Consider the following 25931-nt stretch of genomic DNA (forward strand, 5'->3'; position numbering starts at 1 on the left):
AGGAATGAAGAAAAAATCCTAATGAACTCATTGCAGAATTCCAAAATAGTGTCCAGAAATAAATTTTTCTAACTAACATTTTTTGTGGCGTTGGATAGAGCTGATGTGTTCTGAGCAATGAAGATAAATAAGATTTAACATGAGCTACTAAACCTATTTTTAAAATTTTCTAAGGATACATTACAGAAGTATGATCTGACAGCAAAAAGGAGAGAATAGGGTTCCACATTTCTGACATCTTACTGATCTGTTTCAGAACCGCTCACTACTGTGAAGAACTTGCTAGTTTATGACCCAACCACCAGTACTCTGAATGTTCGATGGGATCATGCAGAAGGAAGTCCTCGCCAGTACAAAGTATTTTATAGACCTACAGCTGGAGGTGCAGAAGAAATGGTAAATTCTTCATGTGGATCTCACTAACCATCTCAGATAAATTACTGCTCATGGTGGTGGTGAGAGAAGTGCTGCTGGGTGAAGTAGATCTTGTTTGCCTATGCAGTGGCTTTTTTTCTGTTCATAGCCCCTCTGGAGAAAATGTACAGGAACTCCATAAAAATTCCTCCCACCTGTATTACAGATGTTTGATTTCATATCGTAGACCATCAGTGATTAGTTCTTAGCATGGGATTTAATACCACACACAATTTTTTGTTTCTTTATCCCTAGGGCACTGTGTGTGAATGTAACGCTGACTTCAGGGTGTACAAAAGCTTAAAAGTTGGCAGACTTAATTTCTACCCATCTTTAGTGCTAAGAATCATGTGACTGTAGGCTTCAATGGTATTGGTGGAAGCAGAAAAATCCACATTCTAATCTCCCAAAATTATTTATTACTTAAGAGCTAAAAGAATCCTGAAAATAGGAAACCCTTGCTGCAGACTGGGAAATATTGTTTCCCCCTTGTGTTTCTTTTTCTATATCAGTGCAATTCAATGTGCACATGAAATGTCATACATGAATGTTATTGTTTCAATAGGAACTAAGGTGCTGCTGATGACAAATACTCTTAAGTGTAGTGGAGTTTTTTATTTCCTAACATGAGCTGCTCATTATACTTTTTGTCATCAACATGTTGTAGTGCTATGTAATGGGTTTTTTTAAACTTAGAAAGTGATATTTTAATGCCTCTGAGCTTCTAAATAGTAGTCATTAAAGAGATCATGGCAGATTCTGCTACTTTCATTAGTATACAGCAGGATCTGGACCCAAAAGTAGAGAGAGCTGTAAGGGAGCTATATAGGAATGCATGGAACTCCTTTGTGTTAAGTCTGAGAGAGAATGTTCTTGAAAAGCAGTTCTAGAAGATACCACAAATCATGTTATTTTAAGCTTCACCTTTTGTAAAGTTTTTATCACATCCAGTCTGTAAATTAGATATGGTAGGGGAATAAGTGATAAATAAAAAACTTAAACTATTTTTTGGCATGTTTTTGTAAGTTTCTTGACCCTTTCTTTTTAAATTTATAGACCACAGTACCAGGAAATACAAACTATGTCATTCTGAGGACTCTTGAACCCAACACACCTTACACTGTAACTGTGGTTCCAGTTTTCCCAGAGGGGGATGGTGGACGTACCTCTGACACTGGACGCACCTGTAAGCAAAATAGCCCTTTTCATGAAAATGTTAGGAATTTTTTATGAATAACCTCAGATTATTAGAAATTGATTTTACATTAAAAGTTTACCTGTTTGGTTATTTTTGCAGCTTTGTAACTTATTCTGTTTCCCTTGCTTATTTGTGTGGAGGCTTTCAGTCCACTTAACTCAGGCAAGCTTAGCTCCAAAAGTTGAGCAGCACACTTAGTGTAGAACAGTAACATTTTAATTGTAGTGCTTGTAGAAATACTTGTGAGCAAAGAGTGAATATTGGTGTTAATCCATGCTAATGTGCTTGCATGTACTTAAAATTTTCCAGGAAGTTTGGGCTACTAATGTCAGCTTGACCTAAAATGTGTAGTTTGGGGTACATATCTGATCAACAATAGGAAAACAAAGTGTTATGATCATATTTTCAATTTGCAGTACAAACATGTACTTTGCTGCCTGGTACGGAAGTTTGGAAAGACTGAACATGGAGATTCTTAGCTTTGTAAATTTTGGGCTAACAAAAGCAATTTGTTTATCTTGGGCTGAGGTGCTTTTCATCTTATTTTGAGCACTGTTTTAAATTCATTTTGAAATAGAACTTACACAGGCAACTTTCTAAAACTTAATTTAAATTATCCTTGATCTAGTGGAGAGAGGAACACCAAGAAACATTCACGTTTACAATCCCACACCAAACAGCATGAATGTCCGTTGGGAACCTGCTCCAGGTCCAGTACAGCAATATAGAATTAATTATGCTCCACTGTCTGGCCCAAGGCCATCAGAATCTGTAAGTAATTTAGCTTTTATACTATTAGTCAAATGTGTGTAGAGAATACTGCTTCCTTCAATGAGTGTAAAAAATAACAGTAAACTCAGGCCAACTGTCTGCCCAGGAGAGTCTCTGTGGAAAGCATGGTGTTTATGGGAGCCTAGTCCATTGTTAATAGAGGCTTAATTTGGTAAAATGAGAGAAATAAGAAATAAGACTCTCCCATTTAAAACGCTGTATTGATGATTGAGTATCCTTTATCATATTGCAGGTAAATATGAGTTAAATATTTTTTTTTTCAAGAGAGTAGGAGACAACAAATATTTATTAGGAATTGTGTAATTAGGAAACCAGATGCCATCTGCTTACCCTAAATCACTACTCTTTTGGGGGGTTGGTGACCAGTGAAGTCTGGATATGGGTAAAAAAGTACCCTCCAGGTGTGAAGACTTATTGGATTTCTATAGTACAGTTTTAAAGTTTTGACTATGAATGTACTAACGTAAAATGTACACCTGTATTGTAAATGTAGATATACGTGTTTTTATGTAAGGAATGGTAAGGACTTTTGATGTCCTTTATACATAGTAAACTGTGACAGAAATTACTTTTTTAGCTTCTGTTTATGAATGTTTCTCCTATTTTTTCCGAACTATTTTAATGTAAAATGTAAAAAGTAAGAATTGTGTTTGCAGAATGAGAGCTCCTTATGTTGTTTGTTCTTTTTTTCACCTGCTATTGAATTTTTATCAATATTGCATGTTTATTTTAAACTTGTGTTATTTTTCTTGGACAGTGCATAACATGGTCATGCTTCCAATTTTTTTGTATTTCATTCAAGTTGTTTTCTAAAAAGAGATGGTATAAGCTGAAACTTTATTTATATAGGTGCTTGTTGTTTCTTTTTTAGATTGTGGTGCCAGGCAACACTCGTGATGTGATTCTGGAGCGCTTGACTCCTGACACCGCTTACTCAATAAATGTTATAGCTCTGTATGCAGATGGAGAGGGAAATCCAAGCCAAGCACAGGGAAGAACATGTAAGAGACATTACTTGTGTTGTGAAATATACATCAAAACTGGTGTGTGAAGGACATATAAAATTAGTTACAATTACAAATAATGTAAGCTATTTATTGCAACTCTGAATTATACATCTGAATTATGCTGCAGCAATTATAGGCCTCTGTGGCAGGGGACTTTTGCTATGCTGTCAGTCAGTTGTGGTACTTGAATGATTAGCAATGTAATTTTCAATTGGGAAATAAGCTTAATTTGAATGTGTAAGAGTTAAAAAGCTCTTTTCAAAATCAAATTACAGATGGATAACAATTTGTCTTTTGTTAAAAAAATAGCCTATTAAGATGGGTAGAATTAGTTGTCAGTAAAAAAAAAAGGGATTCATGTTCAGTGTCTGATACAGTAATTGTATGTGTTGGCCTCTGCAGCTCTTTGTTTTTAGCTGCACACACCTAAACACCAAAATCTCCTCATTACAACTTATCTCACAGGATCTTGGTTGGGTTATGCTTAGATTCTTTACAATTCATACTAGAAGTAACAGGTACAGAACCTGTCAACAACAATAGTTTTGCTTCTTCTATGTTTTCCCTGTAAAATCCCTATATTCAGCTAAAACTTGAAGATGTGGCAGGCTATAGTTATACTTGTCTGCAGGAGTTTGAGAAGCAGAATATATGTATGCTCACTTTCCACATCTGGATGTCCTCTCTCTTCCGTACTGCTCTAGTTTGGCTCTCTTTCTATTTAAGACCTTCAGGCACTGCTGCATGATCATTGACTTAATCTGCCCAAGTATATTTATTTATTCAGGGTTTCAGGAAGGGCCCTTGACTTTGGCTTCAGGGCAACATTTGAATTTATGAGGGTGACACTGATCTAGAGGTATCATGCCCTGTACAACCTTCTGTATTTTCATTCTTCAGTGCCTCGCAGTGGCCCAAGGAATGTGAGAGTATTTGATGAGACTACAAACAGCCTTTCTGTGCAATGGGACCATGCTGATGGGCCAGTCCAGCAGTACAGAATCATTTATTCACCCACTGTGGGAGACCCTATTGATGAATACGTAAGTTCTGTAGTTCCTTAGTAAGCACTGAGATGTTTTCAGCCAATTCTTTAGGCTACAGAAAAAACAAGACGTGTTCTACATGTAGTACACTGTACAAGCTCTGTGGGTTTTCTGGTCATTGTTGTCAAGGTTAGGAAGCCATGGTTTGTATGAAACAGGGGTTTTTTTTCCATGAAGCTACAGAAAATATATGGTTTCTTGAACAAATATGTGTGTGAAATAATGTTAAATATGTGAGTCATGCATTAATCAGAAGATTCTGAATAGAATCTGCTTCCTGGCATTTCGTTAAAGTGCGATGGATTGAATAGCCATCTATTACTTCATACTGTATTCATTACAAAGTCAGTGCTCTAGGTTACAGAATAAATATAAGTCTGCATTTCATAAATTGAAGAGAATTGACAGAGTCTCATAAGACAGCAATGATAACTTTGATTCAGCATCTAACTTGCTGTTCTAAGGTTCAGTATGAATTGTAAGTGTGTTTCATTTCCTTCACCTTAATGATAGCACAAGTTATTCTGAAACTTATAAAATTCACAGAGTATTTATAGCAAAGCCAAGCTCAGATCCTATAGAAGACAAGGGCAGAATTCCTGCCAACTGCCACCAGCCAAAATGATATTTTTATTGCTTTTATATTACTGTATAGCATTTGCTGAAAATTCACTGTTTGAAAGTTCCGTACTGGACTCATTAATCAGGACACACATATTGTCAACACACATATCTTTGCAGAAAAGATTGGACAATCCATAAAACCAGCAAGTCTCAAACAACTGAAAATTTTAATCAAGTATTCATAGGAAGTGCTGATAGGCATGTGCTTTTGGGAGAGATAGCTCAAGTTACTTCCCTTAGTTTCAGTGTTTTATGTCTTCCTTATGGAGCAGGATCACTTTTGGGTTTATACCTACATTTTCAATAGAAGGGAGAAATAGTGCATGACTGCATAAGGAAGCTGAGATTGAGGGATGCATAAATAGTGACATTTTTATATGTCAATATATTTAGAGCTTCCCTCTCAGAATAACTTGTTTCTGCCAAGAAAAAAACCCACATCATTATGACTTCTATATTTCTATGAGGGAAGAGTACTGAAATCTTGGTGGAGAACTGCAGCATCTCAGTCTGATGTGAGTGTTGGGACTGAAGAACCAATTTTATTTATGTTTTTGTAATGGCCACAGTGTTTTGTAAAAAAATACTGATAATTGTTTGTAGGCTATAACCCTTAAGGTGTCCTAAATTAATTTTTCAATGATGGACATAAAACGTGGTGTGCCAAATGTCAGAACAAATTTTTTTTCTAGCTACTGTCACTACTGATCAGTTGCAAGACTGTGAATGTGTTTACCTCTGTTTCTTTTGTGTTCTAGACAACAGTTCCTGGCATAAGGAATAATGTGATACTGCAACCACTACAATCAGATACGCCATATAAAATTACTGTTGTTGCTGTGTACGAAGATGGAGATGGTGGACAACTGACTGGAAATGGCAGAACTGGTAATTATAGTTTTCATATTGATTATTCTTTTTTAAATTTAAGACATATTCCTTGAACACTTCAACATTGTAAAGGTTTCATTAAGTTAATTATGTCCTTGATGTGATTGTTTCCTGCAGAGTAACAATCTGCATTTCTTAAAATTGAAAAACAATTACTAGCCTAATTAGAATGGGTTTTTTTCTTTCTTTTTAGTTGGCCTGCTTCCTCCTCAAAATATGTATATAACTGATGAATGGTATACACGCTTCAGAGTTTCCTGGGATCCTTCACCATCCCCTGTTCTTGGCTATAAAATTGTATACAAGCCTGTGGGTAAGAAAACTTGTTCATTCTGAGTATACCACTCTTAGAACAGTGAGTAGCTAATGGCAGACCAGAGTAGAAATCTTATGTATCATTTTGTGTTAAAGGATCTATTTATTTCCTCTGTTTACCAATTTTCATAAAAACTTTAGTCTTATAATCAATATTCTATAATAAACACAAACTATCAATTGTAGTTTCATACGTTCGGTTACAGGGATTGAATTGTATAGTTAAAACTTTATACAGTGACCTGATATGTTTCTATCCTCTTTAATGCCTCTTGTCCTTCTAAGGCTATGAACTGGTATATATGAGATGATATTGGACAGGTATATGGCTACTAATGGCCTGCAGAACTTTTGTATTATGTGGCCTTCCAACAATATACATATATTTCTAGAAGCTGAACACAAACATTGTACAATAGTTTGTAAAACTACGTGTATGTTCTGTTTGCAACATTGTAATATGCTAAAATTTAAGAAATCAATATGCTTTGTTTTGGAAAAAATGAAGTTAGCATTTACTGACGTGTGAGAGATGGAATAGTTTTGTAGCTCATGTAATCATGATTCTTTCTTTTTCTGTTCTTAATGCTTCCTTGATTCAAGGTTCAAATGAGCCCAGGGAGTTTTTTGTGGGAGAAGTGACTTCCTACATTTTGCATAATCTGTCTCCCAGTACTACTTATGATGTGAATGTTTATGCCCAGTATGATTCTGGAATGAGCATACCTTTGACAGATCAAGGCACTACATGTAAGTCAGAACAATTTTGTTGTAGTCATACTAGATACATATGCTAGTATGAGATAACACTGATTAAGAGAAGATTTTGATGTCTGGTTGCTAGGAAGCCTGAGCATCCTCTCATAGAGAATACTTGTCATCTGTCCATGAGGTAGATCTTAAAAACACTAATCTTGGGAAGAGTAATGAAAATATATTTTGAAGTAATGACATGATGAAATAAAATTTTCTAGTCTATTTCCTAAAATTTTGTTAAGCTATACTTGAAGTCAATCTTTACCTGTCTCCAGGGTACTACAGAATCTAACCATGTTACTAACCAGGTCTAGGCTTTTTGATACTCTGCTTTTACCTCATAGGAATGTCCAGTGATTTTGATGATGGCCTCAGCTAAGAAACTTCTAAAAGTTTCTTAATTATGATGAATCAAGTACATTGTTTTCATGCTGCTGCATAGATGAGTCAAATTCTTAGTTTTGGAGATTTCTTATTTTGTAAAGAAATTGTCTTCATGTTAAAACTCATAAAATGGGCTGTTACCCATTATGGGATCTGAGGCCTTTGCAAATAGCTAGGTAGGGATCTCTAGGGTGTAAAATAAAGAGATTTGACTAGAACTGCTCTTTCTTTCTGCAAGTGTTTTTAAAAATCAAGTTCCAAACCAGCTCTGCTAATATAATTTTCATTTTGGTGTGCTTTACCTATTATACACTATTTTCTAGAGAAAAATTTTTCTCTCTTTTCACAGTATATTTAAATGTCACTGACCTAACAACTTACAAAGTGGGTTGGGATACTCTCTGTATTCGATGGTCACCTCATCGGTCAGCAACTTCCTACAGACTGAAGCTAAACCCAACTGATGGTAAGTGTGTTCTATTTTTTGCATTTTCTAGAAATACAATTGTCTAATGTCAGTGACAGCACCACTTATTTGGATTGGTGGCAAGCACCAACCATAATGTTACATCTGGTTGAGTTTTAGAGCCCTGAATATAACCTGTTTTTCTTGAGTGGTGAAAAAGCTGCAAAGAGAGAGTACTGCTTATTGTCAAGTGGACCTGCATCTACCGGTTGCCTAGTTTCACATGTGGGCTGCAATTGTACTTTCCAGTGTCCTCCAGAGTTCAAAATCACCACAAGTTTTGGTCTAGAAAGGTTGTTATGGGACAAGAATGAGTGCTGTCCCAACCTTCTTTCAAGAAGTTTCTTCATTTCTATACTTCTTACATTAGAAGGGAAGTAATAGGTTCTAACTTTCTTTCTGTTGGGTTTTTTTTTTGACAGGTTCCAGAGGACAGGAGATCACAATTCGTGGGTCAGAAACAAGCCACTGTTTTACTGGCCTCTCACCAGACACAGAATACAATGCTACTGTCTTTGTTCAGACCCCTAACCTTGAGGGACCTCCAGTCTCTATGAGGGAGCATACAGGTAGGTAACAGATAATGGTGAACTTTAAGTTTTAGCTATAGAATTTGTCTTGTTTCAGCTGTAGAATAAAATTATTATTTCCTTTCAGTCCTCAAACCTACAGAGGCACCAACTCCACCACCTACACCTCCTCCACCTCCCACAATCCCTCCAGCTCGGGATGGTATGTTTATTTCTAGAATTATTCAATATTTTTGTGTAGTTGCTGTACTACTTCATAGTTTACCTCCATTTTTCATAACTTTAAGTAGATTTAAAACTAGCACAGACTTTTAGGAAAATGAAGATTGAGACCTTTCTTAATGCCATCCCTTTGTTCTAGAGCTTACTACAGCATTTCCTAGTTTACAACAGCAAGATGCAAACCTTTGGGGAAAATATTATTGATATTCTATAGCTCTGCAGAAAATCTATGAGATTATCTGATCTCAGCACACAATTCATGTTTTATGGTAGCTGATCAAGGAAAAAAAGTAATTTACAGCATTTACATTTTAGTCTTGAACTCTTTTGCATTTCTTGGAGTTTTCTTTGATATATTTTAATAAATGTTTTTGTGTGCACATTAGTCATGTGCCAGGGTGAATGTGTGGTAGTAGGACATTTACTGAATATTTGTCATTCTTGAATTTTGAAATTTTGAAGCAATATTTTTTTCATGGTGGTATGGTTGATGTATTTTAAGGGTTCCTTTTCTTGGACTTTCAGTATGCAGAGGTGCCAAAGCAGACATAGTATTCTTGACTGATGCTTCCTGGAGTATTGGTGATGATAATTTCAACAAAGTAGTGAAATTTGTTTTCAGTACAGTAGGAGCCTTTGATTTAATCAATCCTGCTGGAATCCAGGTAGGTTTGTTACTTCTGTTGGGTACACTTTGGAGGGAAATTGAAGATTAACTGAATTGTTACTTTCAGAATGCTGTCATTTTTTGTATTAGATTGCTGTAAAAGACATGTATGTGGGTGTGCAAGCCTATTATTTATTACATATATGTGGCATTTTATAAATATAAGGGAAATACAGTCTATTTTGAGATGTTATTATTCTGAAATACAAAAGTTACAGTTTGTGGGAGTCCTCCAGGTAGACTGGGATGATTTATGGTCAATTTTATATTTTTGTTTATTTGTATACAGCATCAACAACTGGCACACTGCTTAGTTCTTATAGCCTAGGTTTTGTCTCTGTTGTATCAGAAATTTTTTTTAGGGGCATTCTGACTTTTGGTTGAGGGCTACATTTTAAATTCTCAGCGTAAAAGATGAGTCCTGTCCCTGCAGGGTCCAGCTGGCTTGCCATTGCTGAGCTCCCTAGAATCCCACTGCACTAAGTAGCAGCATGCCTTTAAAAAAGGCACTTGCAGAAGCCTTTTCATGCTGTGCCAACATGGATCCACTCCACAGTGGGCATAGTAAAATTGTGAAGAGGTCCTCTTAATGAATTAGTGCATTTTGAGAGAGTAAACAGAAATAGCTAATGAGGGATAGACTTTCAGGAGTTCTGGGCTGCTCATAGTTCTGTCAAAGTAACTTCCTGTCAGGCTTCTTACCATAAGTGTTGCTGCATTATCAGTTTTCTTCTACTTGTAGGAAGCTGGATGAAATCAATGTCTAGGTTCCCATAACCACTTCCCTTTCACTAGATGAAATTAATGACATGAGGTCTAAGGGAGTTTCTTACATGGTATTTCTGGTTGCAGAGAGCTGCAGGTGCAATGCATTTTCTTTGGTTAGAAGGATGACAGGATATCTATATTGTTAAAGATCTGCTTTTCATCTTCTAGGCATATTTTTAGTCATTTGACTTCCTATCTTTAACTCTCTAGACTTTTAAAGGAAAGAGACTCCTTAAGTCACTGTGTGTCAATCTTTATCATTCTTAGCTCTAATGTACACTGAGTAGTTTTCGTGTTCATTTATTTTTTGTTTCATATATTTTTCTTGTTAATATATGTGGAAGTAGAGAAGACAATAAAGGTGATAGACACATATAAACACTAATGTTTAGTAAAATAATGAAGTCACATACCACTTGAGATGCAACAATCTGAGGTTTTTAATTGAAAATTAATAATTTTAAAAGGGGAATTTATTACAAGAAATGTGAATATATGCATAACAGAAACATTTATATTCAGCATTAAAATAGAATGCTATAATATTGCAATTTTACAGAATATTAAAAGGAGCAAAATAAAAAAAAAAGGTTATGTAGGAATAAATTTTTAGTGATTGTATTTCAGTGCATGAGGCAAGCGAGTTTGCACTTATGTGTGTATTCAACTTTATTGACATCCTATTGATGAATTACTTTTTATTCCTTAAAAAAAAAAGCTGGAAGAAGTTTAGTAGATACTGTACATCTGCTCAGAAGTAGAAAATGGGCATATATATCTCACCATAGTAACAGGAAGAATTTGATCATATGCATTTTAGGCCATATTACATTTTATACACAGAAGAAAGAGACAGAAAGTAAGAAGGAAAGAAGGAAAAAAAAAAGATAATTGTGTGCACATTGATGTGATGTCTATATATAGAAATATGTATGTGTGTGCATAATCAGACATATTTGAGAAATAATTTTTGGTTATTTAAAAAGTATTTATATACAGACTTACATATTTCAATGGAGACAGTTGGCCTGAATGTGGAGGTGTGAGACTGAACACTTTGTTGTTACATTCCATTTCAGGTTTCATTTGTGCAGTACAGTGATGAAGCAAAATCTGAATTTAAGCTGAATACATTTGATGACAAAGCCCAGGCCCTGGGTGCTCTTCAAAACATTCAGTACAGAGGAGGAAACACAAGGACAGGTAATTCTGGGCTGTAGTTATGTTTATTTAAGATAAAATATTTTCAGAAAATATGTAATTATCCTAATATTGCATGGCTGAAAAAGTGGGTTTTCTGCGGTGTTTTAGCTCTGTGGCTGCTGCTCTTAAGAAGTAAAAGAATTCTCCTATTGTGGATAATATGAATGATTCCTTGTTTATGGTACATTTCACAGGCAAAGCCCTAACATTTATCAAAGAAAAGGTTTTGACTTGGGAGAGTGGCATGAGGCGAGGTGTTCCCAAGGTACTTGTTGTTGTCACAGATGGTCGGTCTCAGGATGAGGTGAGGAAAGCAGCGACAGTCATACAGCACTCTGGTAAGCAATTCACAGCACCTGGCTGTTTCTTTTCTGTATTGCTTCAATTATCTGGGAATCTTTTACTTATCCTTTATGGACTTGGAAATGTATTCTGAGTATTTGGGAAAACATCGGAACTATTCAAAGAATTTGTGTTCTCTAGTCTTACATTTTCTTTCTTAAGCTTTCTCTCTGAGGAAAGATGCGGCTTCCCAAAGTTTTCATAAGCATATCTATTCAAAGATGTAGCTTTTGGTTACTTCCTCTTTTTGATGTTTGGAACCCAGAAATCATTGGGAAGTGTACTCCATACTAGTGCTTATATTTTAATGGGTCTGGTTTGCTGGGGTTTATGTTTTATCTGGTATGAACCAGTGGATCTCCAGTTTAAGTAACTGTTTTTGAAGGAGCTGAGTCTGAATAGACTTCTGTGTAGCCTTTTTAGCTAAGAAGCACTTCCTCACCAGATTTGATGATTGTGGCTTATGTGAGTGCAGTAATCTGTTCCTGTCCCAGCTCTCGGCATTTTGCATTTCAGTGCATGAACCACCTAGTCTTGATCTCTGAGCAGGGAGATGTCATACATCCTTATGTGAATCACATGCACGTAAAGCACAAATGGTCATCTTCTCTGTCTCTTTAATCTGGAAGAATTAGCTCTGTCTAGATGGTTTCTCAGTCTCCCTGGACAATATGCTTCAGTGCTTAACTACCCTACTGGTAGAAGACCTTTGTCTTGCATTTCACTTAAGTCTTTCTCCATGCTAGTGAGATTGTTGTCTTCGTTTACCTAGTTAACCAGGAAAGAAACTGTTCACTGTAATGGGCCTTTGTATTTGAAACCTGTTGTCATCTCCTCTTTCTGTCTTCTCTTTTCTAGACCAAACGGACCTACATTTTTCCTTCAATGTCCTGTTGATCATGTTTTTGAAACCCCTTATTTTGAGTTTCCTCTCTACTTGCTTTGTTTTCTACACATATCAAAGCATGCTTGAAACTGGACAGAGTATTTCAGCCAAAGTTTCACCAGAACTGGCTACAGGGGAATAATTACCTTCTTAAAAAAAAAAAAAAAAAAAAAACAACAAAAAAACCCCAAAAAAACCAAAAAAACTAAGAAGTTACTTTTATTGTTTGGAATAAATGTGAATCCCAGTTTCAGCCTCCAACTGGCTTTTCCAATGTCTGTGCAGTTTCTCTTGAATGAAATTTACACCTGGTGATATGATTGACTTCTGTGGTCTGGTTCTTCTCATTTAACTTAAGACATCTGACAACTAAATGTCTAGTCTAAGGTCATCATGTCGGATCCTTTTATGACTGGTGAAGAGAGAAACAGATAGGCATCTATAGACAATGATTTTTCCTATCCTGAATTCAGCATGTGAGGGAGCTAAGGTGAATTGCTTTCTGAATCTCGCCATGTCTATCTGGTGATTATAGAGAAAAATTAGACAACTTAGAAAGTAGAAGTTGGTGAAGTGAATGCCACTCTAAGAAAGAGAAACTGAGAGGCATGAAACGCACGAGATGGAAAGAGATAGACATCTGGGTAACTAATGGTCTGTACAGTTTTTGGCTGCAGAACAGATTTAAGATACTGTAGAGTTGAGAGAATTGTATGTTTTGTGTTAAAGAGTGAGGAGACTGAGGAGACTATGTAGCCAAGGGCGCATGAGATTGGATAATGCCCCAAAAAACAATGAATGAGGAGAAAGTTTTGAAAGAAAGATGTGAAACCTCTTTCAGAGCTTTGACATGGTGAAAAGAGATCTGGAATGTGTGCTCATCACAAGTCAATGGTTTGTGCAACATTAACATTAAAAGTGTTAATGTATGTTTGCTGCATTTCAAGTAACAAGTGTTATTTTTACAGGCTTCAGTGTCTTTGTAGTTGGTGTGGCTGATGTGGATTACAATGAACTGGCCAAGATTGCTAGCAAGCCCAGTGAGCGTCATGTGTTTATTGTTGATGACTTTGATGCCTTTGAGAAGATTCAAGACAACCTTGTTACCTTTGTGTGTGAGACAGCTACCTCAAGTGAGTAGAAGACATTGGTTTCATTTTTCCCAAATTAATATGTTTGTTTATATGTTGCTAAAAGTGAGTGGTGGGCTGACCTTGTCTGGATGGACTTCCACAGTCTGCAGAGTGACAGCCTGCCTCACTATAGTCTTCATCACAGGGAAGACCAGGAATGCACTGGAATCTCTGCTCTGGTGCTTGACAGAGTTTTTTCTCTCACACTTTCAAGTTCCTCTCTCCAGCTGCAGGCTGTTCCAACACACACAACCCCCAACCCCAGCCACTGCCCCTTGTTAAATGTGTTATCCCCCAGTCACTACCACCACTGCTGATGGGTTCAGCCTTGGCCGGTAGCAGGTCTGTCTTGGAGCCAAATGGAGCTGACTGTGTTGGACACTGGGGAAGCTTCTGGCAGCTTCCCACAAAAATCACCCTTGTAGCTCCCCCATTAGCAAAGCCTTGCCATGCAATCTGAGCACAATTTGCCATCTTATTTAAGGTACATCAGAAGATATGTTCATATTAAAAAGTTAGATTTCAGAATAACTGGATATAGTTCAAGGGACCAAGTTATTTTTTTAAAATTTTGAAGTGAGTATAGTGTTGTATGTAATCTAATTTTGCATTTCAAAAGTACTACTAGAAGAAGAAAAGATTAACAGTCACTGACAATGTTAAGAAGTAGAATGATGCCTAATGTAAACTGCAGAGCACAACAAGTTTCTTATTTACCCCTGGACTAAGTACTAAAGATGTATAGCTATACTGTGTGACACTGTTTTAAAATTATCTGAGTAAAGTTCAGTTGTTTATTCAAGTGAAATCCTTCTATGGCAAAACCCAGAAATTCTCAGGCCTGTCATGTGCAACTGCATGTTCTCTAACTGCCTCATCTGCTGGCTCCTGAGGAGCCACATAAATTTGCAGTTATTTCTTGAGAATCTGACAGCTATTATGCAGCTTGACTCATGCCTTAAATATTAATGGAAAGACTGTGTCATTGTCCTCCTTTCTTCTTATGAATTATAATCTTAAAATATTTGGGGTTCATTTGTCATTTCATATAATTTGTCAGAGTAGAAATACCCTACTAAAAGTGATGAGTAGAGATTTTGACGTTACATCTATCACAGGACACAGTGTGACAAATGTAGCAAAGTCTGTCTCAGAATTAATAATAGCATAGACTTCTTGGTAATAAAACTTTCTAAAGTATATATGTGTTCATGTCCTGTTAGGCTTAGTAGTTTTGAATTATATATTTTTTCATATCTTTCAGCTTGTCCCCTTATTTATTTGGAGGGATACACTTCACCTGGTAAGAAATTGTCTAATATTTTGGCATAGGATCATTTGTGTCTTTTATAACTCTACAGTGTTTCTTATTTTTTATTTTCTTTCTGGACTTAAAGGTTTCAAGATGCTGGAATCATACAATCTAACAGAGAAGCATTTTGCTTCTGTACAAGGAGTTTCACTGGAAACAGGCTCTTTCCCAAGCTATGTAGCATATAAACTCCACAAAAATGCCTTTGTTAGCCAGCCAATACGGTAAGTAAACCTCAAGACTTATATTTAGGGTGACCAGGTGATGAAGGATTAGCAGAGTTTATAGATAGCATATGTGTGTTATGGAAGATGCATTAATTTAATGTTCATTTTACTGAGATTCAAGAAATACACTCTGAAGAACATCTATCATTGTTTTCATTAAATGTTAATCTATTTATTCCACTGCGATCATAGTTCACTATTAATCTAGTTGCTTATTTTTCTTTGAAATTATGCTTCTTAACTATTCAAATTGCATATAATCCACAGTTTATACCTAGGCAGTTGAGCAACAACCTCCTTAGTACAATGAATTCCACGTTGCTGGACAGAAATGGTTTCAATATGGAGGGATTAGCATCATTTTTTCCAGAAGCATTGTTCTTACTGCAGTAGGCAGCACATTGATGCCATTGACTTAGGATAGTTTCTCCTCTACTTGTCTTGCCTTATTTGGCAAATGGAGCAGAGTTTTCAAGGGTCTGTGGTCTTAGAGCTTGGTTATAGATAGATAATATGATGGTTATTGCCAACATTATTTTCCAAAGAGAAAAAGGACTTAGTTAGCAGTTAGTTTTACTAGAAATGGAGCCGTACCTTTTTTTTTTTTTTTTTTTTTATAAGAAATGGACCGTCCCTTTTTTTTTTTTTTTTTTTTTTTGACTAGTTTCTCTCCCATCTATTTAAGTAAATTTCAAAAAAGGTTGTTCTGGTTCAGAGGAGATGCCCAAAAATAGCCCATTGTTCCCATTAAATTTAGGAAAATTTAGTTTTCTTTTCATGGAAGCCTTTGAAATCGTCTGCAATCCTGCCAGATTGGGTAAAGATAAAATCACAAGCACAGAAGCTGAAGTTTATAAAGAAATAATTTAATTTTGCTAGCCTTCTGAGATCACAGCTTCAAAAGTGGTGGACCTGAGGATTTTTAAGTTCATTGGCATGCCATTAATACCTGTAGGGATGATAGGTCTCTGACAGCATGGATTTTTGCAGTCTAGGGCAATACAGATAATCTCAGTTTTGCAACTGTCTTGCATTGATAGATATTGCATTTAGGATAAGCTGATGAAAAGACAATAAAAAGATAGGCTTCACATTTATTTAATTTTTTTAGAAATGTTGTGGTACACAGTCTAATGTTTGCTAAAGAGGTAGAATAGACTTGCCAGAGTATTCTGGGCACTTATTTTTCATGAGAATCCAGAAAATAAAACTCTAGACTGAGTCAGTAAAGCAATAAACTCACATTGATCCTAGTGGCATAGTTGCTTCCATATCTGAAATGACTTGTTATCTAAATTATAAATTGTGTTGCTATATCTACTTTAATATTTGAATTGTTTCACTGTGCTGTGTGATGTTGTTGACTTAGCAATATGGTTTTTATTGCAGTGTTCCTATTCGTATTGGTTCATAATCTTTGTCCAACATACAAAGCAGCTCCTCTTTTCATTTTAAGGTTTTTATGTTTATGTTCATGTGACTTCTGAGCTCCATTATAATGGTTAAGGAGAAGCAGTGATCACCTCTTTCCTTGCCGTTCTCTTCCTGCATTCTGTTCTTTCCCCTACAGAAAATTCTGGAGGCCGTTTCATGCATGTTTTTATGTACTTTTGGCTCTCTGCTTTTTTAATGTGTAACAGCCCAAATATCAGAAATTAAAACCTGAGCCACTAAAGAATGAGCTGGAGCCCAAACGCATCACCAATTGCAAAGAAGACTAATATTAAATATTCCATCACTGGAGCTGTGCCTGAAGGGCAGCAATAGTTAAATGATATTGCCTGACTGAAGTAGGCCAGATGAAAAAAAAGTGAATAAAGCTGTGGTCTTTTCTTTTCTGTACTTATCAAGAAGGAATTTAAAACATGTGTAGTTTATACAGAATTTTGCCACAAGAATACATGCCCAAGAGTTCTTGGTCATATTCTGGCATCTTCTCTAATTGTGGTGCTGGGACCAGCTGAAGACAGAAGTGAGTTCATCTTAACAAATCACAGTGTTTTTATATCACAATGTTTTTTTCTGTTTGAGAGAGTAGTTAAAATGCTCTCTTCCATTAAACACTGTGGTCTCCCTGTTATGTCTTTTCATAACTCCCTGCTGTGTCTTTTCTTTGAAAAAGAGCAAATGATGACAATCTTATTTTTGTCATGTGTTTCCACGTGAAAAAAATGTCTTTATATTGTCTTAACAGGGAGATTCACCCGGAGGGGCTGCCACAGGCGTACACTATCATTCTGTTGTTCCGTCTTCTGCCTGAATCCCCCAATGAGCCTTTTGCAATTTGGCAGATTACCGACAGAGATTACAAACCACAAGTTGGAGTTGTGCTTGATCGTAAGGATGATTATACTTATTGCATAGAGAAGTTACATGTTACATTACTTTGCATGTGTTCTTACCAAGTATTTCCAAAACCAAAGCATTTCTACATGATAAAAGGATTATACATTTTTAGTTTTAAGAAATTTCTTTTAAACTTTGTACATCTATAGTTCAGCTAAGAATAATTAATGTAAACTGTGTTTCAACTTTAATATTAACTCTAAAATCAAAGGAAAGTACATCTATATACTTACAGGTCATTAAGATAATCTATTATTTGTGTTTACCCAATAAGGGGTAAACTAGATTTTATCTATAAGGTTGTATTAGTCTGGTGGTTTCAGTAGTACGTATCAAATTAAATGTGTTATTTTTATTTATTACAGCTGCCAGCAAAGTGCTGTCATTCTTTAACAAGGATGCAAGAGGAGAGGTTCAAACTGTAACTTTTGACAATGATGATGTAAAGAAAATCTTTTATGGAAGCTTCCATAAGGTAAAGGATTGAAATTATGATGTTGCTTTCTGAAGTACTGTTCTTTTAAATAGAAGAAAGCCAAGTACAAGTCACTGACAGGTGGCTGTATCTGGTTTTTTGATAGTATTTTAAGTTGACATAAGGACCTGCAGATCATGTAAAACAAGATCTCTGAAGTTATAGGTCTTCTTGGATACAATGTAAAAGACTTGTCAGGAATTTAAGATTTTGCAAGTGGAAGGATATATCTGAAGAAGAAATTGTAGCTTGGTTCCTACCGCATGAAAGAAGAAGAATAAAAGTTAAAGTGGAAGAAAGAAAGGAAAGGGAATTGTGGTGAGAAAAGATTGTGTGGGAGTGTAATGATTTGAAATCATTCAGAGCAGAGGAAGATACTGCCAGAGAAAGTGAGTAGGCAGGGAACCAGTGTTTGGAGGTAAATAACATATTGAATAAGATTTGTATGTTTAACAAACATAATATATGTGTATGTATATATTTATGATTTTTTTTTCTTAAAAACACTGGGCTTAAAATATTCCTATGTCATGTTAACTGAGGAAGCAATAAGAAGGAGAGAGAGCCCATAAAAGGTCACATTATAATTAAGAATGAAACTTACAGTTTTTGAATTGACAGAATGGCTTATTGAAATCTTTACACGTTGCTGCATCTGCCTTTACTTGTCATAGATCTGTGCTTGCTTTTCTAATTTTGTGCACCAAGTTATGGAAATTTGGTGTTCCCGAGCTTCCTTACCTCTAGTCATCAGCAGGTGCTTGACTCAGGCACCGAAAAATAGTTTAAAAATATTTTCTTGCTGTGTTAAGTATATATGTTTAGGGCAAGAAAATGAGCTGAAATAGCAACATTTTTAGTTAGCTGAAATGCATGTTCTCATGTTTTCATTTATCTCCCTTCTACTTAGTTTAGTTTTCATCTGATGACTAAATATGGCTTGAGTATAGCATTTGTTTTCTTTATGAAACCATCTTCTGCATAACTTGTCACTATCAGCATTCCTTTGAGGATACTGATAAAGGGTTGCCTCTGTCAGCTTCCAGACACTGGAGGCCAAATCATCAACTGAGCTTTGCTAGACTGATAGCCAGGAAAGATAACTGGTGCTGCCATTATAAAGTTTTGTGCCTTCATCTGTTTAAAACACAGGTGATTATGAAAATAACACAGTTCTATAAAATCTATTGGTTTCCTCAGAATCTGCAGTAACTTCCCAAGTTGGTCTTATACTATATCCAGTTATTCTTGTTTTAGAATTTATGCCTGGTTAGTTTAGATTTTAGGCCTGATTATTTTTACTATACGAAGAAATGTTTATGTCATTGATTTTGTAACTGATAGTTATGAGTAGCTTTGGATCATACCTACATTCAGCAGCCTTTATTTTGTCTTTGACATTCAGTGGTGTGGAGCTCTCCACATGCTGTGGTGCCAGCAGTCTGTTTTAAATATCTGTTGCTAATTTAGTTCATGTTTAGAATCACATTTTTCCTTAGTTTCTCTAAATGTGATAGAGCTGAGCAAACTTATCTGACAGCCCTTACACAGCCCTTCTGCTCATTTATCAGAGCAAATGGATAAAAATCTGTGACCCCTGCTAGCTGCAAGAAAGTAGCAGTTATGTAAAATTGTCTACACTTGATAGTAAAAAAAAAATAAATTACAGGGCAAATAAAAATCAAAAATTTTGTATCATTTTAATAGTTAAATACACTAATACATATGAAGAGAAAGTGATCCTAAGATGTCAAATAATGAACAGGAGAAGCAGTGATTTGCAAATTATCTTAAAGCTTTACAATTATGAATTCTTGATGAAAAGACTATTTCCTACAAAAAAAATTCTCAGTTACTTAATGCAATGTGTAATTCCCTGGTTTTTTTTCCCCAGAAAGGAATCAAAAGCTCAGATTTCGATAATATTTAAAGTAGCTAGAAGAGCCTTGGTTTAAAGCAATATTAGGGATTTTTCACCATGAAACTAAGATGACTTTTCTGGCTTCTCTCCAGATGATTACTAAAATTGCTATCTCAGTCAGGTTGTTAATGATAGCATAGTGGGCTCCCCCAGCCCTCCTGCTGGGAAAGCCTTATGCATCACCTGTGTTGTTTAGCTCCTAATAATGGATAGCAGTAGTTTCAGATGGATGAAGGAAGGAAAGTAAGATTAACACATTTCTAAAGGTACATTTGCAATTTCTCCTCCCGTCCACTTTCAAAGAAATGACAAATCTTTACAATGCAAGGAAAGGTTTTCCAAAATATTAAACATTTTTGTGGCTTTCATTTGATGACTTACTGGCTTATTCACTGAAATACAGTTAACTACACCTAACTGAGGGGAAATTTACTTTGGCATACTTGAAGACTCTGTGTAGCAGAGCCATGGTGAAAGCTGTTGAATCTGGCGAGTTTGATAGGAAAAATTCAGACTGCCTGAGACAGTCATTAAATTTCTAACTGATGTTTTGGAGAGACAGACAACTTCTACTTTCTTATTCTTACCACACTAGACTTCCTTTCAGCTTGCCATTTTGCAGTAGTTAGCAAGAGGAAATTTGATGATGAGTGTATATCTTTCTGCTGATATACATATGGGAAATTAGTTTGCTTGGCTTATTGATGTGATTCACTTAGCAGCAGATCAGAACACCATCAGAATTTATCTTATAAGGCAGTTGGGGAGAAAAATTAAACAATGTTTTCTTTCCTAAAATGTCATAAATGAAATAAATAGAACTAATCAGAACAGATTCTTTATATTGGTGTGTTAGAAACTGTTGAAAACAAAATGTGTTGGAGCTGAATACAGAGACGTGTTATTTACTGTAAACACCACACGCCTCCTTTAATTAGATTTATTGTCTAGGCCATGAGATTCAGGCTGGAATGCAGATCTGGCAGTAAATCAGGGTTTAAGTGACTGAGTCAATGACTTGGGAGAGCTCTCCTTATTTTTGATTGTTGGGATTGCTTCTTCTTTGGATGGATAGGTGATGCTCAGCAGTTATTCCTGTTTGAACCTTTCCAAGCTGATCTCATTCAACATTCTGATGTAGAATTACCTTTACTAAATTGGTTTTTTGTGCTAATGAAAATAATCTATATTTGCTATGCAATGTGTTTTATTTTGTTTAAATTGCAAATACTTTACATTCCAGTAGAAGAACTTGCATATTAGATATCTTTCAGAGCTAGTAAATTACATCTGTGATGTGTTTAAACTGGATGATGCAGTAATAATTTTTCATTATTATTATTATTATTTGTTCAATGAATATGGTTGGGAATTTTAATTAAAATCCCCACTTGTTTACACAGCACTGAGATATAAAGTGTAAGCACATAATTTAAAAAAAGAATTTTAGATAAGCTGTGCTGATGCTTTGGAGACAAGTCTGCATGGGAAAATATTTAAAAGGGGAAAAAAAGAAAAAATTCCCAGGAGATTGTTCAGGCGCTTATTGACTCAGGACATTTAGGGGAATCTCTCAACTTTATGCCAATTTTTAAAGCAGTCATCAAATAACAATATGCTTCTTGTATGGTTATGTACTATGATAAGAGAAGATTTAGAAAATAAATACATACTTCAGGGATTCTTTACTCCTGATCTTAATGTGTTGATACTTTTAAAAATTACATAGGTATTATAATGATGTATAAGAAATATGTGCTGTTGGTAAGGTATATAAAGCCCCTGAAAACTTTCTGTTGCCTGAAGATGCTCTTCCATCAACTGCATATTAGATGTGCTAAAGAGGCCCTTGTTTACTTCTCAGAGATCCCTAAATATTTTCTGTGCTTTCAGAGAAATGTTGAAAATTAACTTTTTGTAACATTTGCCTTACATACTATAAATGTTGGGAAAGATAATTTTCACTTAGGTTTTCTATGTTCCTCTGTTTAAGGTTTACTGTTTTCCCCCAAGCTTTTCATTCTCATCTCCTGGTAAACATACTCTCTCTTTATTATAGTAATTCCTTTCTACCTCCTAAGTGTCTTCTATTTCCAATAATTAATTGGAATTAATTCTCTTCATGTTCCCTGTTTCCCCTTCTTTCGGCATGTGTTTCTGTAACCAGATTTCTTTTGTTGAAATTTTCTTTTGCATCTTCCATTATTTTGTCTTGCTCTGGGCAGGCTCTTTGGTTCCTTCCTGGACCTCAATACAGTTAATGCCTCTGGCTGAGTCATCTGTGGAAACTGAACTCTGTATCTTTGGGTCTGAAACAATCCACTCTCTGAGCTACAGAGTCTGTTAGCCAGTGGGCAGTTCCAGGCTTATAAACATCTTGTGTGGTCCCAGCCATCAGAAGAGAACAAGAAATGCTTATATTCACTTCCTTTCAAAAGTTTTTATTTTTTTAATTTTATGCCGTCTTAAAAAATTTTGAGGAAAGCTTTTAATAGTTAATAACAGTCAACTATTACATTAAATAGTATTTCTTAGCTGTACTTGTGTGTTCATCTTGTTGACCTTCAACACATTCTAAAGAGATTATAAATGTCATAGACTTTCCCTGAGTTTGAATTTTTCCACCAGTTGGAAGTAAATCAGGATTACTGGGAATAAAATTTAAAATAGTACTATTGAATCAGTGAAATACTATTAAGGTGTTAAAGTAACTGTGTCTGTGTGCCATGTCTTAATATTTTGTTAAACTTTTTTCAGGTCCATATTGTTGTTACTTCATCAAATGTTAAGATTTACATTGACTGCAGTGAAATAATGGAAAAACCAATTAAGGAGGCTGGCAATATCACAACTGATGGCTATGAAATACTTGGGAAACTTCTAAAAGGCGACCGAAGATCAGCAACAGTAAGCAAGAAACGTGAATTTTTGCAAGATCTTTACATTTTCTGAGGATAGAGATTAGGGATTGTTGGGAAACCACTGTTGCATCATCTGAAGCTTTCAGGCATCTGTACTCTCAAACCCAACGTACTTAACTGAGAAGTTTAGTCTTCACAGCTTCTTGTTCTAGCAGAATTGCGAGAACAAACATGTAGTAGCTGGAAGTTCCCCTCAGGTAAATTCAAGCCAGAGTAGGAATTTTTTTTCTTTTAATAGGGAGAGCTGATAGTGATTGAGTGAATGTATTGTGGACACGCTATCTTTAGAAATAGACGGAGGAATGATTTTTAATGGTAAAGTCGATACATTTCTTACTTTACAGCATGCCTAACTTAATGATCTTTCAAGAGTATTACTTTCTTTTACAGTTAGAAATCCAGAATTTTGACATTGTATGCAGTCCAGTTTGGACTAGCAGAGACAGATGCTGTGATCTCCCTTCTATGGTAAGTATAAATGAACTAGAGGCTATCCAGAAAAATGTTATGGACACTAAATTTAATAATATTATTATTAGGCTGTTATTAAACCTTGTGTACTGACAACTCATCTAAATCACAATTGTCAGAGCAGCCAGCCTTATTTCAAAGTTTTGTGTCTGAGACAGTAAAGCTGTAATGCTAGAATTGTGCCCCCTAGAAATTGCAAAAAAAATGTGTTATATTTGTATTCCAGTGATGTTTCAAATTCTAGGTATTATAAATGGGGAATTTATTTATTTATTTATTTGTTTATTTATTTGATCTGTTCTTGGAGTGGCCTTCAAAAAGTAACTATTCTTTGTCAGCACAAGCTGATTGTCAAATGCATATAAATACTAGAACAACATTTTGCTCGTGCCTCTATTGTTAATACCTTGCATAGCTCACAGAGAAAATTTGCTAAAAATATAAAAGATCCTGTAGAAACATTTGGAAACCACAGTTTAGCTGTGAGTTTTGCTTAGAAACAGGATAATAGAGAATCTTCCTCTTATTGTTTCAGAAAAGCATGCTGCCACTGAGTACATTTCTTTGAAAGGGCAGTAATAATTGTGATTGAATTTTCAGAGAGATGAAGCAAAGTGCCCAGCTCTTCCAAATGCTTGTACCTGTACTCAAGACAGTGTGGGACCTCCAGGACCTCCTGGACCAGCTGTAAGTTACCTGCTGTAGCTATTCACAATAGACAAATTTTCTGTTTTTAAATTTATGGAAGTAGTTTTGTGTTGGTCTGTGGTTTTGTGAAACAAATGTCAGTCACAGACATAGTTTCTATCAATATACCCTTAACAACATGGTAATCCATCCCCTTTTCATCAGCTCCTACCACATCTACTTGTTTGTATGATCTTTTCCTATATTTCTAGTGTGATCACTGAGATTAGCTCCTCATTGTTTGATAGGCTGAAAGTCTCTGGCCCAGACTCTTGCACACCATGTACAAGGCATTTTTAATGAACTGAGAGAATATTTTTCCTAAATACAGAGTCAAGATTTCACTCCAAGGAAAGATTCTTTACTCTGTCAGGGAAATAAATTATTTTTTATGGAGAAAGATATTAATTTATGGAATGGACATAGTCCTGTCAATTGCTTTGAATATTAGGGTGTTATAGTCAGCCCAGTAGTCATACTTTGAAACTATCAAAAGCGCTGCATGAGGAATCAAAACCCCAGTTAAGTTGTCTGGTAGTCTACTAGAAAGGTATTCAGAGTTTTTGATGAATATAAATTGAAATTTATGTCTGCAGAGACAAAAATCAAAATAATTTTTCATGGGCTGAATTGGCAAGGCTGAAGCTGACATAGTTTCCCTGAGTTCCTGATGCATATTTCATTCTACTACTCTTTTTAGTACACTTCAAAACTTTGGGGCTTCACTTAAGAGTTTGTTAAAGAGAATTTATAATGCACATAAGTATTATGCACTTCTGCTTTCTGTGTCTGAAATACATTTTCTTTCCAAATACTTAATATAGGGTGGCCCAGGTGCTAAAGGTCCCAGAGGTGAAAGGGGTTTGACTGGATCATCTGTAAGTATGTTTCCCAAAATGCATCTATAATGATGTTACTACAGGCTTACTTGTATGAAAATTTTTATGCTTAGTTTTAGTCTAAGAATGTAGATTAAAAATTTAGTTGAAAATATACCTTTATGTTACTTATGTGCAGCCTCTCTATTTGAGACTATATACCACAGTCTATATAGCCTCAAAGGCATTGACCACACATCAGGATACTGGGACTATGTGCATCAGAGTGTGAACACACACTCTACAGCATTGTTGCTCTCTCATCTGTACAGAGGACATGGCAATACTTCTAATTGGCACTGCCAGAGGGCATGTATTGGCCTGAGACTGCCAACATGAATCAGAGAATAGCTTATGAAAGAGTATGCCTCTTGAACAGCTATTTCCACTGTTCTTCCAAAGTATTAAATGCGTCTCCAGGCTTCTGATTTATCTTAAGTGTCTCCAGGCTTCTGAGTTATCTTAAGTGTCTAACCCAAAGGATTTTGCAGATATGGATTTCAGACTGGATTGTAATTTTGTTTCAATTTTCTGCTTTAAGGGGCCTCCTGGTCCTCGTGGTGAGACAGGTCCTCCAGGTCCTCAAGGTCCCCCAGGTCCACAGGGTCCCAATGGACTGTCAATCCCAGGTGAACCGGTGAGTGGCCCTTCTGAGAGTCCCTTTTGAGTGCCAGCAGCAGGCAGTGCCATCAGTGTGTGTGGAGCCAGAGCTGCCCGTGGGGATGGTGGCCTTGGGAAGAGGGTGGCAGCTTTGCCAGAGCATTTGTTTGTCCCTACAATGCAGTAGCATTGTGAAACACACTTATTTCTGAAACAAGTCTCATAATAAAATAGCATTTTATGCCCTGAATGTTACATGTGCTTATGGGATTCTAATGAAGGGACAAAGTCTGAGTGCAGAAATGTGCTACTCTGTTGTCAGTCTTAATAGCTTTTCTGTAGAGTTGCTAGGATTCCACTTTAAGGACTAAAAACTATCAAACTGTGGAAAATTAAACAGGAAAATTAAGCATTACTTCGAAGATTTTTTCACAGACTTACATGTTCAA

General features: G+C 35.8%; 1 protein-coding gene across 1 annotated transcript in view; it reads left to right on the forward strand.

Annotated features, from left to right (window-relative positions):
* COL12A1 (collagen type XII alpha 1 chain) overlaps nt 1-25931 on the forward strand; it is a 97967-nt gene that overhangs the window by 54474 nt on the left and 17562 nt on the right. Inside the window, exons 33-56 of the mRNA XM_041410635.1 lie at nt 257-396; nt 1471-1600; nt 2241-2383; nt 3276-3405; nt 4312-4454; nt 5840-5969; nt 6166-6285; nt 6891-7037; nt 7777-7893; nt 8316-8462; nt 8551-8625; nt 9171-9310; nt 11160-11283; nt 11478-11621; nt 13480-13644; nt 14909-14947; nt 15042-15180; nt 17378-17520; nt 17895-18004; nt 22683-22832; nt 23237-23314; nt 23918-24004; nt 24829-24882; nt 25424-25519. Coding sequence (XP_041266569.1) covers nt 257-396; nt 1471-1600; nt 2241-2383; nt 3276-3405; nt 4312-4454; nt 5840-5969; nt 6166-6285; nt 6891-7037; nt 7777-7893; nt 8316-8462; nt 8551-8625; nt 9171-9310; nt 11160-11283; nt 11478-11621; nt 13480-13644; nt 14909-14947; nt 15042-15180; nt 17378-17520; nt 17895-18004; nt 22683-22832; nt 23237-23314; nt 23918-24004; nt 24829-24882; nt 25424-25519 — 2891 coding nt within the window. The remainder of the gene's footprint in view (nt 1-256; nt 397-1470; nt 1601-2240; nt 2384-3275; nt 3406-4311; nt 4455-5839; nt 5970-6165; nt 6286-6890; nt 7038-7776; nt 7894-8315; nt 8463-8550; nt 8626-9170; nt 9311-11159; nt 11284-11477; nt 11622-13479; nt 13645-14908; nt 14948-15041; nt 15181-17377; nt 17521-17894; nt 18005-22682; nt 22833-23236; nt 23315-23917; nt 24005-24828; nt 24883-25423; nt 25520-25931) is intronic.

The sequence above is a fragment of the Onychostruthus taczanowskii genome, unplaced genomic scaffold, assembly GCF_017590055.1.
Source record: "Onychostruthus taczanowskii isolate IOZ18803 unplaced genomic scaffold, ASM1759005v1 scaffold33, whole genome shotgun sequence".
Lineage (NCBI taxonomy): Eukaryota > Metazoa > Chordata > Aves > Passeriformes > Passeridae > Onychostruthus > Onychostruthus taczanowskii.